Genomic DNA, 19,865 nt, shown 5'->3' with positions numbered 1-19,865 from the left:
AGTATTTTGCAGAATTTTCATCAAACCGATTTTCTATATTACAGAATTTTTATATAACCGAAAATTCACTTTACATAATTTTTGATTGCTCGAATTTTTTATTTGTCAGAATTTTTATTTGCTCGAATTTTCATTTAACATAATAGGCATTTTAAAGAATTTTTATTGGGTAGAATTTCATTGCATAGAATTTTCATTTTATTCTTTCAGATGAATTTTCATTTGTTCGAATTATTATTTGTTATAATTTCCATATAACCAATTTTTCATACTACAGAATTTTTACTTAACCGAAAAATCATTTAACAGAATTTCTAATTGATAGAATTTTCATTTGTCCGAAATTGCAAATAGCCAAACAAACAATCAACCGAGAAAGATTTCGGCGCGATTTTTAAAATCAACCAATCACAATTTTATGGATAATTTAAATTTAATGTTCTTAATAATTTTTGATTGGTTAATTTTAAAATTGATGCCGAAATATCTCCGTCCATTGTTTGTCGACCATTTGCAAATTTCGGACAAATGGAAATTCGACGTTTTAAAAATTCTATCAAATAATAATTCGTGCAAATAAAAATTCGAACAAATGAAGATTCGGTGAATTAGACATTCAGTATAAAATTCGAATCACTTAAAATTATTAATTCGATTAAAAATTTTATTTAATAAAAGTTTTGATAAATAAGAATTCAACACCACAAAAATTCCGACAGATTTAATTAGGAGAATATTCATGCGTTCCCTTTTTGTTAAAATAAGAAAAAAAAAAAAAATTTCGTCTTGAATTTCACATTTCGTTTTTGTTGCGCTTTCAAATATCATGTAAATTATCAATTTGGTTTAATTATGACTAATTGTGTAATTTCTGTTTTCTAAGATTCGGTAATTATTCTTCGTGAAAACCTCAGACAAAGTCATTTCACTCTATAGACCATAAAATATAGTGCATAAACTGTAAACTCATTAAACTATAATCTCTTGGGCCAAAGTTTTAATGTAATTCCATCAGACATTTAAGCATCATTCTTACATTGCTCTCAAGTATCTGATATAGTTTTCTCGCTATAAATTTTCCCTTGCTTCAAAAAAAAAAAAAAAACTGTATATATAATTGATTTGATCTCATGCTCGTAAATATACATAAATATATATATTCTATATGTTTCGAAAACTTTTCATGTTTGTGAAACTTTTTCAATTGCTTGTTCTTTCTGAATTATATTTTTTTTATCCTTCAAACTTTTTGAAAACTTGATGCGTGTTCTTTCTGAATTTTCACACAACTTTTCCATCGTTCTAAATATTTTGTTAGGACTTTTTCCACTTCCTGAATTCTTTCAAAACTTTTTGCCTTTCTAATCTTTTGGAAATTTCACGATTCGGATATATATATATATACCTATGTTTTTCATCATCGCAAATTTTTGTTTGCGCGTAGATACAAAAAGTTTTTTCGTAATATTATTCTTTTCATATAATATAAAAATATTCTTTTCAAAGGAAATAAAATTTTTTTTTCAATTTTTTTATTTCTTTTTTTCTCTTTATTATTTAATTTTCTTGTTAACAATTTTTTTGAAATTTCTCTGTTCTTTTTTTGCCTATACTCTTTAATTCTATTCTTTATTTAAATAAATATTAAAATATTTTTAAATTAGAAATACATGAAATTTTTTTCTTTCTTTTCTTTTTTTTCCTAACTAATTTTTTATTTTTATTTAAAAAAAAGAAGAAAAATATTTTATTTTCTCTCTTACCTGTATACCTTCTATAATTATATATAATCAAAGAAAATGTTCTTTCTATTGAACAAATTTTTATAATAAATTCCTTCTGCTCTAAAAACTTTGATTCTTTGTAAAATAATTTTTCTTAATTTCTCCATTTATTCTTATAACAATTCTTTTCATTTCTCCTTTATTAACAAAGAATAATTTTTCTACACCAAAAAAATTTTTATATACTTTTTTTCTATTTCTTTTGTTATAATTAATAAATATTACATAATTTTTCTATTTGTTTTAAAAAGTATAAAAATACTTCTTGTCATTCTTCTAAAAAAGATTTTTTTATTTTTCACATTTTATTCCTTTATCCTATTTAACACACTTAGAGAAATCTTTTACATATTTGCATTTATTTGAGACAAATAAAAATTTCCATATAAAATAAAAATATATTTGTCTAATAACTTTTATTGATAGCACCGTCCGACAAAATTCAACTTTTTTTTCACACACGAAAAAATCAATGATTTTCAAAAACTAAGACCAAAAAAAAAGATACCCGTGTCTGGCCGTTTTGCTAGATCAGGTCATTTTTTGCTTCTGGGAGTAAAAAAAACCCTTAAATGAAAGGTGATAGGAAATCTTGTACAAAAAAAAAAATTTTTATGAAACCTGGTATCTCGCGGTTTTCCGGGTCGCTGATTACGAATCTGATGTCAGATTTTCAAAATTCAAAATGGCGGATCCAATATGGCGGTCAAAATTTATAAAAATTCACCAATTCATTTGAAAGTTGTTACTTAGGGGTTTTTGGGGTCGCTGATTACAAATATGATGTCAGATTTTCAAAATTCAAAATGGCGGATTCAATATAGCGGTCGAAATTTATAAAAGTTCATCGAATTCACTTGAAACTTGTTACTTGAAGGTTTTTGGGGTCGCTGATAACGAATATGATGTCAGATTTTGATAATTCAAAATGGCGGATCCAATATGGCGGTCGAAATTAAAAAAACATTAATTATTTTTTATAAAACTTGGTGTCTATGAGTTTTTGGGGTTGCTGAGTACGAATCTGAAGTCAGATTTTTAAAATTCAAAATTGCAGATTCAATATGGCGTTTGAAATTTATAAAAGTTCGTCGAATTCACTTGAAATATGTTACTTGAAGGTTTTTGGGGTTGCTGATTACGAATTTGATGTTAGCTTTTCAAAATTCAAAATGGCGGATCTAATATGGTGGTCGAATCTTTAAATCGTAAAAATAAGCGTCTAAAATTTACACAAACGTAATACAAGAGTTGTTATGAAATATTTCTATTAATTTTATTTTATTGCATTATATTTGTTTAATAAATTTTGATTATAACCTTTTGAATTTATTAATTCTAATAGAAACTTAGTTAATAAATATACAAATTTACAGATTAAAAATCACTTAAAATAAAAATTTTAAAATGTTGGCTTGCAAATTTTAACAAAAAATTGATCAAACATTTAAATTTTCCAAATTATTTTTCAGATTTGTGATCTTCACCTTTATTAGATTTGGCGTTTTTATTATTCTTATCTGACTTATCTTATCGTACTTAGAGACGCCGAAAGCCCTTAGATTCCAAGTTTTATAAAAAATAATTAATATTTATAAATTTCGACCGCCATATTGTATCCGCCATTTTGAATTTTCAAAATCTGACATCATATTCGTTATCAGCTACCCCAAAAACCCCTAAGTAACAACTTTCAAATGAATTGGTGAATTTTTATAATTTTCGACCGCCATATTGGATCCAACATTTTGAATTTTGAAAATCTGACATCAGATTCGTAATCAGCGATCCGGAAAACCCCGAGATACCAGGTTTAATAAAAAATTATTAATTTGTACAAGATTTCCTATCACCTTTCATTGAAGGGTTGTTTTTACCCCTAAAAGCAAAAAATGACCTGATCTAGCAAAACGGCCAGACACGGGTATCTTTTTTTTGGTCCTAGTTTCTGAAAATCATTGATTTTTTCGTGTGTGAAAAATCGTGTCGGACTGTGTAGTATTTGTAATATTTTATACAAATAAAAGATTATTCTAAGAAATATTAATAAAATTCATCAAATAAATTATGTATAATTTTCAAATAACTGAAAATGCACAATAGCGATTACAAAATGGAGTTTTATTTTCTTCGAAAGCTCCAAAATATATTGATTCTAATGTTCAGTAGAAAAAATTTTATAAACAAGCAGTCAATAGTATTTGCAATATTTTATTCAAATAAAAGACTATTCTAAAAATTATTTATAATATTTATCATTTATTTACCAAAATTCAGAATTTTTACTGCACTTACGGAATGAAGTTTTCTTTGTGTCGATGAAAACTGCTCAACTGAAAATCTCATTTATATACTGAATATTTTCTTTTCTTTCATCCTAATTTGCACTAACTTTTAACCGCATCAATATTCTAAATCCTGTTTACCTTTGCATTGCTCCCTTAATATGTTTGTTTACATTTAATACTTATACTTGTGACAGCTTACGGAATGAAGTTTTCAATGGCGGACAAAAATAAATTCTATTCTTGAAAATATAAATTGAAATATTTTGCCTTACCTCTTCTGAAATCAATTAAAATAAAAAATAAATTAATAAATATTGCTAGACAAAATGTACTTAAAGTTCTAAACGTTCAAATAAACGAAAAAACTTGTTTACTACTTTTTTAATTTCAAATTTTATAAAAAAAAGCATTGCTTTCTATCTAAAAATAAATTAATAATTTCTTAAATGTTTGATGTACTTTTTTATTTTTCATTGCTGTAGACATTTTCAATATCACAGAAAAAACCTAATCTCAAATTGAGTACAAAATTTATACTCAATTTGATACGCATCAAAAAATGAGACAGGCAGATGGCGCCACGTTCTATGTCATTTAACATGAATTTATTTTGAGATGCAAAAAAATTTGAGTCCAACTTTTTTCTGTGATACTAAAAAAATGATTTCGTTCATTTGAAAGTTCAGAACTTTAGGAACATAGACAAAAGATAAAATTAGATTTCATAGTGTTATTTATTGTTTGAGTAAAATTAGTTTCATGCACAATTACGAAATGGAGTTTTTTCACCATATATGAACATTTCAGATATGTAATATGAAATTTCTGTACTTTTTCTCTTATGATCTGATTGAATAATGTTAAACACTATATCATATGACCGCCATTATTTTTATTAATTTTTGAATATTTTTTTTTAGAAAAAATGTCTTAAACGTATCATTTCTCCTTATGTATAGAGAATGATCCACAGATAGGTTTAATAAAAAGTAAAGAAGTATGAAAAATAAATGTTGTAATGAAAGTGATTTTGTAAACATTCGCAGAGTATGCTTTCATTATGCGGAGGGAAAGAGCAGATCCTTCTGTTATTCCTGATTCAGCTCATCATAATGGTTTTAATGGGCATGTTAACAACATATGGACCTGAGGCACGTGCTAATGTGATCAGTAACCATTCAAGTGAGTACCATGTATAATTTATTTGCATGCACACATTCACCGCAATGACGAAACAATGATGTTTGATCAAATATTCCGCAATGAAAACTGGCACTAAACCTAAGTGTGCACATATCTATATGAAGCCAAAACAAACATACTCACACATATACATATAACGGTGGATAACGCATTGTCTATATGAGTAGGTATAGATACGTTTGTCCAACGTAATGATATATGTTATTTCAAATTCCAGTTCCAGTTAAAAATGGAAGAATTTCACTTGATGATGTTGACGATTCACTTCGGATTTATCCAAGTGAGTATTTTTTTTTTTTAATATTTGTATACACAATTTATCCAATATAATAAAGAAAATAATATTTTCATTCGTTTAAAATTAAAAAAAAAAAGTGAATTTGTAACTTTTAAAATTAGAATAGAATAAAATTCAACTTTGAATGAATTAAAATTTAAACAGATTCAAATTTGGATAATTTAAGATCCATTAGAATTTTAATCAATAAATGCTTCAGGCTGAATCCATTTCAAAACGTACAGGCCGACCACCTTTAGGTTGTAGATTTTTCTGTCGATGAAATATGTTATTCTACATGAAAAATAAAGAGACACGTATTTTTTTATTTTTCATAAAAATTATGTTTAACGAAGTTATGGTCATTTGAAGTTTCAGTGGTAAAACTCGAAAGAACAATGAAAAAAAATTGTTTCGCCTGTAATTTTTTTTTCTAATGAATGCAATCAAATTATTTTTCTTGGATCTTGTAGGGGGTATATTCCTCTTTAAAATCCCATTTGATATTTGAAAAAAGATTTAAAATTTACAAAACAGGAGATGATTTTCTAAAAATCATTAAAGTCAATTTTCTCAAAAACCCCACTTTTTTTTCTCTCAAATTTTTACCATAAATTCTTACCAATATGAAGAACCAATCCTAGGAGTTTCAAGCGGGCTAAACAATCCTGGTAGTAAGGAGAAATTTTTTTCGAAATATTTTTTTTTACGAAATTTGAAATGGTTGACATGCAGTTTCAAGAACAAATGAACTAACTGAAGTGAGTCATAATTTTTTTAAAAACTACTACAGCAATGAAAAAAGTAAATTAACAATTTAGTGAATTATTAATTCATTTTTGGATTGTTGCTTTTAACAACCTTTAATTATATAGCAAATTTAACAAAGGGTGAGGAAAATTTTTTTTTTTTTTTTTTGAAAAATGATATAAATTCAACATGTAAATGACCAGAAGCTAACCGCAAAAAGTAAAGCTTAACGTTTCTCATAAAATTTAACGGCAGAGGAAAAGTAGTAGATTTTAAATTCATTATATCACACGAATATTACGTAACTTTTACTGAAAATACGCTAAGTTAAATCGATTACGCGAAAACTTCCACGGTTTAACGAAACTCTCGACGATTATTCTATTATTAAACCGAACGTACACGTTTTGTTCGTATATAGATGTATTATGTATAACATTAATGATTCACTTTTCTACTTAAAGATTACAATATATAATGATAAATTTACTAAAATTAATTTTTATTATATAAATATGAATAACATTGAAAAAATTTAAATATTTAAAAAATTAATATAATATAATATACGATTTATATGTAATTTATATTGTTAAAATTAATTATAATTTCATTAAAATTTTTGGCAATTTTTTAGGGCAGGATAGATATATCAAAAAACATTTTTAAAGTTTCGAAACAGGTACCAGTTTTCTCATGAGAATTTATTAATATCGTCAAATTCTGACAAATTAAATACAATTTTCGAGTAAGATTTATTTAATTATTTAATCCTCATGAGAAAACAGTTACTGGTTTTGAAACTTTAAAGACGTTTTTTGATATATCTTTCCTGTCCTAAAAAATTGCCAAAATTTTAAAGAAATGATAATTTATTATTAATTGGGACAATCATCAATCAAGGTTAAAATTCATTTTTTGAATCCCAGCACGACGAGCTATATAAATACATAAAATAACAATCAATATATAGTTCTTAACAATTAATAGGAATTTTTATACTAGTGTTTTAATAAATTTTTAGTTTAGGGATTTGGCCAATATTCCCGGTCAAAAACGCAAATAGAGTGTTAATTAGATTTTTCTAGTTTACAAAATGTAATAATCTTAGAATACAAGTTAGAAATAAAAGTGTAGAAACACCTGTCATTTATATAAAATAAAAATAATCTCACAAAATAGGTAAAATTAAAGAAATTGAGTTTATTAAATAGAAAAAAAATGAATCAATTCTTTTGTGATATCTACTATAAGGAATAACTGAAAACTATTTGAGAGGATTTTTCAATTAAAATCCAATTTTACAATTTCCTATCAAGAGCATTGCACTTTCACTTAAAAAACGAAAGCTTCTTTTATTTTCGGTTGTTAAGCAAAGTGGACCATTGAAACATTAATAGTATTGGCTCCCTGTATATATAGGACTTTTTTTTTATAGAACTGAAACCATGAATCGAAGCAGTAACATTCAACGGCTTCAACCCATTATAATGTTTAGTGTCTGAAGCGAGAGAATTCTTGCTCAAAGAATAATGCTGACAGTCACTATTACTTGATATACCAGTGAGCTTTTGCTTCAAGCTTGTTTACCTTTAATTTAATGTTTTATATTTACTTTTCTAATGGGTTCAACTAGAATTGTAACGGTTAACTATAAAAATTCACCTGATGTTTTAAGTATCTTTCACATCAAACACGGCTCTTTAAATGCTAAAAGATTTACCAATAGATTGGAAATTTCTTTATTTTTATTTATTACTAGGGACATATTAGGTCGGTGAATTTCACATCGATTACGATCATCGAAATTTTAAACACCAAGATACTGCATAAACACAACAAAAAACTTCAAAAAAAAATTAAATTCAACCCCAAATTCATTAGAAACCCGAGGCGAAATTTAAGGCCTACTTTACAAGGAGTAAAGTAGGGGTAAACAGACCCTCCTCAGCTTCCTCAACTACTCGCAAATTTCCATTTCTTCCACGTTTGGATTCAAATGAGGGCCTAAAAATTGATTAAAATATTGAAAATTTTGAAATTGCTCTAATTCTATTAATTATTTAAAACGCTTCAAAATATGTTAATTTCTGTTTTTAAAGTGTAATTAGAGAGAAATTGTGTGAAAACAAATTTCATTTTGCTTTAATCAAAATAATTAAAAGAGTATTTTTTTGTATTTGTTTAATCGAACTAGACCCTCTTTAGCTTCTTCAACCAGTCGCAAATTTCCCTTTCTTCTACGTTGGGATTCAAAGGAGGGTCTACGGGAGTCTAAAAGATCCAAAAGATAGCCTATTTAGGTTCTAAGGGGAGCTAAAGAGGATTCAAATTTCGCCTCGGGAAAACACCCCAAGTATAATCCCCTACATTGATATTTTTCTAAAAAAAATAGAAATTTCATTACACACACAATTTTATTGCAAATTCTCGCACAAAATACAACTAAAAGTGTAAAAAAAAATTGACACTCCGATACAAGTAGGGGAAACACCCCTAAAACAACCCTTAAGTCAAATATACACGGAGAAAAAAGAATTGTTGTGGTTACTAAAAATTAAGTCTAGACAACAATTCCGGATTGTCAATATATAGAACCAGCAATTATATTTGTTTTTTGGGACAAAAAAAAATTTTTGAAATGAGATTGTTATTAAAACTATTCGGATTGTTCGGTGAACAAACAGAATTGTTTGATGAACAAAGAAAATTGCTATGGAACAGTTAAAATAACAAGACTAAATTGTTAAATCGGCAATACAATTTGTTGTATTAACAAAGCTTTGATCCGTCTAATACAATTTGTTCAATTTCTTCGCCATCTAAAATAATCGATAGCAGATTTTCGTAGGTTATATCACCAGTTTCATTTGCATTAAAATCTGTGGAACATGCAGGTTCTGAATCAAATTCTTTGACCTGAAACCAAAAAATTATTTTAAATTGAAATTTGTTGTTAAATAATATTTATTATACATTTTGTATTTTTTAAGGTGATGTTATGTTCAATAGTAACCGAGTATAACTTACCGATAAACGATGAAATTGTCTCTTCATCCATTCACTACACTTGCAATTGATTTCTCACTTTAACCTGATTCATTATTTAACAGTAATTCAAGATGACCACGTGACATGGAACAATAAACCTGTCAGCTGAACAAATCCGAATTTTTCCATCAGCAATCGACAGAGAGTTTGATCTTAACAATCTTATAAGATGGTCTGCCGATATAAGGCTTACTCTTAATGTTAAAAAGTGTAGTGTAATATCATTCTTTAGACATGAAAATCCAATTTTGTATAACTATGCTGCAGGTTTGCAGCAAGACAAGTTGGTGTATATTACAACATACTCAGTCATGATTATACAGACTTAAGAAAAACACTAGTAGTTCCAAAATTCTCCTCCATAATTATTTTTTGGGATCTACTACATTTGTTCAAAATAATTAACGGATTACTCGATTGTCCATCGATATTGTCAAGCATAAATTTTATTGTTCCTTCAAGAGGTTTAAGAAATCAGAAACTGTTCAGAGTTAAATTTAACAAATCTAACTATTTAGACAATAGTGTTATTAATAGAATTTGTACTAGAGGTAACGAGTACTGTCACGCATTGGACTTCTTTGGTATATCTTTAAGCAAATTCACAAACGACTTACGAAAATGAATTTTGTATTAGTCTATCTGTCACCTACATGATTTTGTCATTTTGTAATCATATTCATTATATTTCCTTCTACTATTAAGTGCTTTTGCACTAATTTTTACATTTTTATTTGTAAGCCCGTAGATTGTAATTAAATAAATAAATAACCAATCACAATTTCCTTGATAATTTCTGATTGTTTGTCAGGCATTTGCAGTTTTGGACAAATATAAATTCGGCGTTTTAAGAATTCTATCAATTAATAATACGTACAAATAAAAATTCGAAGAAATGAAGATTTGAATAATTGTAAATTCTGGCATTTAAAAATTCAAATCACTTATATATATATATATATATATGTTTAATATTTTCTATACTCCTAAAATGAAATTGTAAAGTACAAGAAAAAGTAAAAAGTATAACATGCAAAATAAATTTATCTTTTCTTAAAGATGTAAAATGTTTGACCTAACGCCTTTTAAAATATACTGAGATGGCTATCTTGCATTTGAAATGTTTTCAAAGTTTCCTCTCCAAACTGTTAAAATAACATTCAGTTCTAGTTCGTTCTTAGTTCGCGGACTTTTGCCATAAAGAATCTTCAAAAACTTTCGAGCAAATCTATTATTTCAAAAATAACCGTAGATATAAATTGTTTTTTTTTTAAAAGATTACGTCAAACTAGATATCAAAATTGTTAGTTTAATATGAAAAATGATAATTCTGATTACAAACAAATTTGAAAATAAAGAATAGTTTCTAGTTTGGTTCATTTAAAAAAAAATTCAAAATTCGAAACTTAAATAAAATTCAAAATTAATGTTCATTTTTGCGTAATTCAGTTTAATTCAAACTTATAATTAAATTCGGTGAAAATCCACAAGGAAATAAAAATTTTTAACTTTGAGTGGAGGAATAAAAAGGAAAAAATTAAAAAAAAAAAACAAATCAAGATTATTTGAAAAAAGTATGACTACGGGTCTTGCATTGGGAATTACTCTATTGTTCGTGGAAGGTTTTCTTCTTTGTGGTTTCTTGGCCACCTTCGATTACGCCCCCGAAGCAAACGCTGGCAATACGCAGAACAGTTTTACACCTTATTTAAATGGAAAGCTGAGTATGTTGCCAGTCACGTACATGTGTAAGTTTCCTTTCTTATACTCTATATATATACACATACTCTGGCACTGCTCCGCGAAAAGATTCCAAAAGTCACAAAGCAATTGTACTCTTTTTTAAGATCTGTACATTTTCAAACGGAAGAAATTTTATTTTATAAACTTATCTATATTATATAGAAATGACAAAATCCATATAATATAAAAGAGATATTTTTCACACTGCAGAAAATATATTATATGCAAAGGAGATTTTTTTTTTAATTAAAAAAATTTTTATATAATAACTTTCTTTTCGGAGGCTCATGAATTTTCTACAAATTTTAAATGGCCCAATGCTTAATTTTTCTAAATTTATAATTATCACAACCATAATATATCCAAATTACTATTTGGCCTAATCGTCAACTGAGCTAATTTTCATTTGGTCTAATCTTTATGTAACCTAATTCTTTTTGGACCTAAACTAGGTATATTTGTCCTTATTTCATATAAGGCCTCATCACCATTTGAAAAACAAATTTTTATTGGGTAGAATTTCATTGCATAGAATTTTCTTTCAGATGAATTTCAATTTGTTTGAATTATTATTTAATATAATTTCCATATATAACCGATTTTTCATACTACATAATTTTTACTTAACCGAAAAATCATTTAACAGAATTTCTAATTGATAGAATTTTCATTTGTCCGAAACTGCTAATGGCCGAACAAACAATCGTCAGAAAGATTTCGGCGCGATATTTAAAATCAACTAATCACAATTTTAAGGATAATTTTTGATTGGTTGATTTTAAAAAACACGCCGAAATCTTTCTGTCGATTGTTTGTTCGGCTATTTACAATTTCGGACAAATGAAAATTCTATCAATTAGAATAAAAATTCTTTAAAATGCCCATTATGTTAAATAAAAATTCTGTTATATAGAAAATCGGTTTGATGAAAATTCTGCAAAATACTAATTCGAACAAATAAAAATTCGGCTCAAAAATAATTATAACAAATGAAATTCCATAAAATGAAAATTCTAACTAATGATTTTTAAAACATAATCATGCGCCCTGTCCTCTATTAGATGTTGAACAGCTGATCTCTTGGTGTGCATTAAGATTTCTTCAGACTTCACTTCAGGAACTGAATTTCGATGAGTTATTGAATAATGCTCGTAAAACTTTTAATAGCTGAATTATCACTGGTTTCACTCACTGCTACTGCCGTATATTTATTATAAATGAGCTGTTACTGCCGTATGTATTTTTAACTGATGAATGAATGGGAAATGTATCCCTTTATGTAGAATGATTTTTGTAGGTCGATCTTCGGATGGTACCAGCTAGCAGTACCTCACCAATATAAAAAATATGTATATTGGTGATCCCTTTTCTTGGTAGTTTTCCCTTTTCCTTTTTCTTTTCACGCATATGATTCTTGTATTTGAAAATTGTCTTTCACAATTATCAATGATTAGGAATAGAACACCTTTATACATTTTAATAAAATTATCTATTACATAGATTTTACAGATATTGATTAATTGATATTATGAATTCATATTATGAATTTGGACTCGAGTTTTTTCGACAGAACAGAAAAATGACATTTTTAATTTAATCACTCATTTCTTTGTTTTACAACTTTTAGGTGTATATTATAAATTTAAGTTGTAAAAATTTTTAGTTTTAAGTTTTTTTAAACTTTTTCAGTGTACCAGGATGTTCATGTCATGATATGGATCGGTTTTGGTTTCTTAATGACCTTTTTACGAAGATATGGACAAAGTGCTGTTGGACTGACTTTCTTAATAGGTGCAATTTTAATACAAGTGGCAATGCTATGTGATGGGGTCTTAAGTGTGGGCAAAAATGGCAAAGCACCTATATCTCTTCAAGGGTGAGTACATATAAGCGCTAATATTTCGGTACTTCTATACTCTATAATTTACTTTAATACATCAGAAAAATAAGTTTATATATTTTATTTGTTATTTTTATCTTAGAACAACTGAAAAATCTAGATATTATAATTTTTCAAAAACCTTTAAAACATTTTAAAAAATTTAAACAGCTACAAATTTTATGAATTCAAAAAAAAAAATTATTTTTACAACTTAAAAAAGTTTATAACATTTTTTGAACTTGAAAAATTATCCAAATTTTCTAAACTTAGAAATAGTTTTAATTTTTTTTTAAATTTAGAAGAAAATTTTTGGCAGGAAATGTTCTTTTCCTCTGTATTAGCACATATGATTAAACTTTTATCAAATTTAAGGGCATGTCTTTTTAAGGCATTCAACAGTACTTACTCGAAAAGAAGAAAATAAAATGCTTTGTCCTTTAGGATAAATTGTTTATTGGCAAGAAATACACACTGAAAAAAGGATTTGGTATTGACAACCAAAAGTTTGGTTGGTATTTAAGCAACCAAATTTTTTTTGTTGAATCAACAAAATTTTAATTGTCTCAACCAAAATTTGTTTAACACAACCAAAATTAGAAAAAAAGGAGTTTTGTTGTCCTAACTAAAGTTTGATTGGGACAACCAAAATTTTGTTGATTAAACAAAAAAAATTTGGTTGCTTAAATACCAACCAAACGTTTGGTTATGAATACCAAACCCTTTTTTCAGTGCACCAGCTAAAACTTTTTTTGAGTTAAAATAATGAAAAAAAAATTAATGTCGATAAATTAAATATAATCACTTTTTTACGAAAAGTGTAACAGTATCCTTTCTCGGAAAAAACAAATTTTTTTTTATTATTTTAACTCAAAAAAAGTTTTAGCTGGTGTATTTCTTGACAATAATCAATTATCCTAAAGAACAATGCATTTTATTTTCTTGTTCTCGAGTAAGTACTGTTGAAAATTTGTCCGAAATTTTAGTTTCGATGTAGATGGCGCTGTCTTACAAGCACCTGCCCTTAAAATTTTTAATTCTTAAACCGTGTCGTAGCTGAGTGGTTTCCCTAATGGATTTGCCTCAACAAGAACCGGTGATCGATTCCTCATGACTGCGGATTTTTAATGTTTCAGAATTTAATAACTTTCATCTATTAAATTTTATTTTTTCACTAAATTTATGTGAAAAATTTTAATTTTTTATAAGGCATCATAGTTATGGAATCTTTAAATGGCATTTTTTTCAATAAGATGTTTAAATAATATAACACAATAACATGAAAATCCCCCCATTTTGGAGAATTGCCCATATGTAAATAAAATTTGAAAATATTGTATGTTTCGTAGTGTATTTTCCACACTTTATCTACAATTTCATGTGTAGAATCTATGGAACAAAAAAAGTATTGGTAGTAAGAGGTTCTAAAAGTGGGGAGAGAGAGAGAGAGAGATAAATATATAAAGGGAAGGATGAAATTCAATCAGGCTTATCGTGTTTTAAAGGGCTTATCTTTAACACACCGCCACTATGAAAAAGCCACACCATCAGTCTACTTTAGATGTGAACTGCGCGGGCAGACTAGAAAGTTAGAAACTTGGAAAAAATATCTTAAACGAAAGGTTCAGCAATATAGTCATATCTTTATTGCACATCTTTTCAAAAGCTCGATATATATATATATGCGTCTAACTTTCAATATCCTGTATTTGAAAAAGAGCAATATTTTTTTCAAAATGTGAAAAATTTCAAAATCTATATATAGATATACAACTTATGTCATTCTATATAGAATCACTGACAAATCAAACCTTCTAATATATATATATATATACATAGAAAAATTTCTCAAGTGATCTAATAGCAAAAATGTTTCATGATTTTTTTTCATTTATTTTAGCGAGTCGTTTACGAGATATGAACTTTTCAAAATTACAGAATTTTAATAATTTTTTATTTTTGAATGCTCATGACTTTCTTAAAACTGCTTCAATTTTAAAAGTTTTTGTTTTTAAATTGTGTATTTTTACGTAAACTTTTCGAAAATTTGATGCAAAAAATTCTTGAAAAATAATTTACTAGGATCAGTTTGGAGTAAATGGGGACAAAATCGCTATTTTTCACAAATTACGCACGGAGACAAAGAAAAAGTAATTTTTACTACTTTCAGAGTAAAACTGGACCAACTCGAAGTTTCTGCGCATCTCTGGCAATTTTTACTCCAAAAATAGTAAAATTTATTATTTCTGTAGTAAATTTTACTGTTTCCGTAGTAAGTTTTACTATTTCTAGAGTAAATTTTACTATTTTTGGAGTAAAAATTGCCAGAGATGCGCAGAAACTTCGAGTTGGTCCAGTTTTACTCTGAAAGTAGTAAAAGTTACTTTATAAAAGAAATCTTTTTTCTCCGTGCGTAAGTTTCTTCCTTTAAAAGGTAATATGTGCGGGTTTATTTTTTTTAACTTGTTATTTACGTTCCCAGGATTAATTTTATGCAACAGAAAAAAATTTAGATAAGCTTTAAACGCATGAAACTGACTGTCCCCATTTACCCCAAAATTTAGAAAATTTCATAAAATTTGGGGTAAATGGGGACAGCATAGTTTCTAAGAAAGTTTTAAGAAAAAAGTTTCCTTAAGTATATTACTGTATTAAGGGATGAAAAAACTTGAAAAAAATTTCTAGTAGATATATAATAGTTGAACCAATTGAATTAAATTTATTTACTTTTTTTTATTTCAGTATTTTGTCTCGCATTTGAAAAAAAACAGACTTAAAAATCATACCAAATTTTTTTCTTATTCCTTATGACTTCTATAACAGAAATTCACTTGAATTTTTGATTTTTGTTAATTTGGTTAATAATAACAAGCTGTCCCCATTTACCCCAAAAATTTGAAAACTCAGGGTAAATGGGGACAGCTTGTCATTATTAACCAAATTGATAAAAAATGAAAATTTCAAGTGAATTTATGTTATAGGAGTCATAAGGAATAAGAAAAAAATTTGGTATGATTTTTAAGTCTGTTTTCTTTGAAATGCGAGACAAAATACTGAAACAGTTTAACTTTGATTTTCAAGTTTTTATGCATTGAGCGATAACTTTTTTTATCTTGCTGCCAATTGTCATGATAAAAGCTTGGCAATACTCAAAACCTCTTGCAGATAATCTGAAGTTAAAATATTGACGTTGAACTTAATTTTAAAACTGTAAATTAAGCTACAAAACTTCTTGTCCCCATTTACCCCAACTGACCCTATATTTTTTGCAATTTAAAGATTAAAATTTTACTTTTAAAATCATAGTTACAATACCCGCAAATTTTATTTTTATTTCAAAAACCTTAAAGTAATCATAAAAAATATATAGTAAATTATTTTTCAAGAATTTTTTGCATCAAATTTTCGAAAAGTTTTTTTTTCTCAAAAAAAACAAACAAAAAAAAAACATAAAAATGTAGATAATGAGAATATTTACTTTTATGATTGATGTCAAATTTGCATGCTTGTCTAATAATATAATATTGATTACAGAAAAAATAATAATAATCATATAGATTTGTAAATTTACATTAATTGACGGTTAAATTATAACAGACAATAAAAAATATAAATTACCCCTATTGAACGTATAATCAATCATCTCCAACCAAGTGACAAATTTATATACAATTTAAAATAATGTTTGTAAAAATTAAATTTTATTTCTATTGTATTGTTTGACTCGGATTTTTGAAATTATTAATAAATTAAATTATATTGGACATTTAAAATTATATTTGCAAAAGCTTTTACCTTGATTAAAGAAATAACAATTTTAAACATTCAATTTTCAATACCGAAGGCAAAATATTGATACAAATTAAAAAAGGTCGGGGAAATTTTATACAACGTTTATGATCAACGATTTAGAAGAAAAAAATATTTTTCTATACAAATTATTATAATTTTTTTCGAAAAAAATTTTGCAACTTTTCTCAATCCATAAAATAAATAAAACGTTATTAATAAATAATAATTTTTTTTTATAGTAACAAAAATCAAATATGTGAGGCATTTCATATGAGAATACGGGGTCATGTCTCGGATTTTTCTCAAAATTCGGTAAATTGTAGTGATAGTGGTGCTAAATAAGTGTACAAATTTTGAATTTGAAATTTTTAATATTTTTTGAGATATTTACAATAACAAATTTGTGCAATATTTTTTTGCTTTACTTATAACTTTTTTTCTATTAAAAATAGAGAAAAATGTTGTAAATGTTTTTTACGCGGAAGATCTTAATCTTTTAGAAAAAAATTATTTAAAAAAAAAAATATTAATTTTTAAACAATTTGTTTAAAAAATAAAATTTGTTTATAACTTTTAAACATGTTCTCCCTCATTTAGAAGCGCGAAAAAAATCATGAATATTGTTTAAGTCATAATAAATTGATGGTTAAATTTTTGAGATGGCATTATTTTTTGTTTTCGAGATATTAATTAATTAACTAACAAAAGGTAATAAAAAATGAAATATTTTACGAACAAATAAAATTAGAGTAATTTTAAAAACATCATTAGAATGCTTATCAAAATCCGCATCCAACGAGCCCTATATGAACTATTTCTAATAAACGGGTGTTAAATTAATAATTAATAATAAAAATTATTTAAATAATTAATAACATTTAAGGAAATGAAGATAAACCGTCAATTCTTTTTTTATTTGGAAGATCATCTAATTCTGTGTCAAAAAAAGAATATTAAGTATTACCAAGAATCAAAAATTAATTATAAAATATTATTTAGAAAAAGACTGAAAAATACCATGCCGAGTAGGTAGGCAGCCCCCTCCAACTTGTGTCGTAGGGTGCTGAAACCTCAATTTTCAATAATCATCTGTTAATAATTTAGATTTGTTAAAAATGTTATTTACACTGGTTTTATTTAACACAGAATTAGTTGATCTTTCAAATAAAAAAAGAATTGACGGTTTATCTTCATTTCCTTAAATGTTATTAATTATTTAAATAATTTTTATTAATAATTATTAATTTAACACCCGTTTATCCAAAATAGTTCATATAGGGCTCGTTGGATGCGGATTTTGATAAGCATTCTAATGGTGTTTTTAAAATTACTCTAATTTTATTTGTTCGTAAAATATTTCATTTTTTATTACCTTCTGTTAGTTAATTAATTAATATCTCGAAAACAAAAAATAATGCCATCTCAAAAATTTAACCATCAATTTATTATGACTTAAACAATATTCATGATTTTTTTCGCGCTTCTAAATGAGGGAGAACATGTTTAAAAGTTATAAAAAAAATTTTATTTTTTAAACAAATTGTTTAAAAATTAATATTTTTTAAAAAAAATAATTTTTTTCTAAAAGTTTAAGATCTTCCGCGTAAAAAACATTTACAACATTTTTCTCTATTTTTAATAGGAAAAAAGTTATAAGGTAAAGCAAAAAAATATTGCTCAAATATTGTACACTTATTGTACACTTATTTAGCACCACTATCACTACAATTTACCGAATTTTGAGAAAAATCTGAGACATGACCCCGTATTCTCATATGAAATGCCTCATATGTGTAATAATAAAACGATAATATATAATTAAAATTTTACACTTACATTTTGACCTTTTGTTGTTGAATATTTTGAGGTTATGTTGTCCGCGATTATGAGAATTTAGAATTTGTTTTACGTTTATATAATACGCAATTGCACTATCATTGATTGATTCACTTTGTTATAGTCTTGATCAATGATTTACTAGAATTAAAAACTTTAATTAAAACCATTAAAACGATTTAAAATTATATTAAAACCTGTATAATTCCTCTTCAGCCGGAGGATGTCTCCTTTATTTCAACCATATATGACACTATCTGCAAACTTTTGTATGATTGTGCTAGATGGAGCTACTTTGCTATATCGGATGCAGTAAAACTTTAATTTGAGTGCAAAAAAGTAAATGAGCTATATTTCTCATCCTGTGAATTAGTATAGGAGCCTTTAAATAATATAATAATATAAGATAAAAATATAAATGATGAACAATAAGTAATAAACTGTTTCGTACTTTAGTAAACAGAAGCCAACTGTTTTGTCCTATTTTTACATACCCCGACAGCACCTAAAATTTCAACAATGTTGCCAATAACATTGCCTCAATATTTCCATTGTTCCTGCAGTATTATTAGAATATTGAGGCATTGTTGCAAATACTGCTTCAAAGTAAGGTTTATATAAAAAAACAACCCTCGAAAAAAGTACTCCAAAATATTATATACATAATATTTTTTATTTAATTTGTTCTAAGAAAAAATAAAGATTTTGCCGAAATACGAAAAGCACATCAAAATATTTATACAAATTTCTAATTGCGATAATTATAATTATATTTGCGGTATATAATCAATGTGTATACAAAAATATCATTAATTTTTACGGTAAATTAATATATGTATTATTTTTTTTTGTTATACAGGAAATTGAATATTAACAATTATAATAAATTATTGGAAATCTTATCTGACAGATTACTCAGTGCAGATGTAGCAGTTGCAGCGCCTCTAATATCCATGGGAGCTGTTCTAGGTAAAACAACGTATATGCAACTTATCATCATGGGAATAATTGAACTAATCATGTACACGGCAAACAAATACATTGGCGAACATCACTTGATGGTAAGCGTGTTCCTGACACCTTCACTACCGTTATAATTATGTTGAATGTGGTCATATAATTTTATATTTATATATTCTTTTATTATTATTATTATTATTATTATTATTATTATTAGGATCACTATTATTATTATTATTACTGTTCTATTAAATTAAGTATATATGGGGCATTCTACGAAAAATTTTTATTCAAAATTTTTT

General features: G+C 26.3%; 1 protein-coding gene across 3 annotated transcripts in view; it reads left to right on the top strand.

The window, feature by feature from the left end:
- Nucleotides 1–19,865, top strand: part of LOC127280846 (ammonium transporter Rh type B-B) — a 43,567-nt gene that overhangs the window by 14,839 nt on the left and 8,863 nt on the right. For 2 of the 3 annotated variants that reach the window (XM_051304141.1, XM_051304140.1), the window contains exons 2-5: nt 5,119–5,254; nt 5,493–5,555; nt 12,786–12,972; nt 19,514–19,664. In XM_051304141.1, the coding sequence (XP_051160098.1) occupies nt 5,122–5,254; nt 5,493–5,555; nt 12,786–12,972; nt 19,514–19,664 (534 nt within the window). In that variant the 5' untranslated portion in view covers nt 5,119–5,121. Of the gene's footprint in view, nt 1–5,118; nt 5,255–5,492; nt 5,556–10,905; nt 11,102–12,785; nt 12,973–19,513; nt 19,665–19,865 lie in introns of those variants that run through there. The other variant, XM_051304142.1, reaches the window with a different exon arrangement.

The sequence above is a fragment of the Leptopilina boulardi genome, unplaced genomic scaffold (assembly GCF_019393585.1).
Source record: "Leptopilina boulardi isolate dan_hultmark-lab unplaced genomic scaffold, ZJU_Lbou_2.1 LbouV2_255, whole genome shotgun sequence".
NCBI classification, from domain to species: Eukaryota; Metazoa; Arthropoda; class Insecta; order Hymenoptera; family Figitidae; genus Leptopilina; species Leptopilina boulardi.
This window is presented reverse-complemented; position numbering and strand designations above follow the sequence as displayed.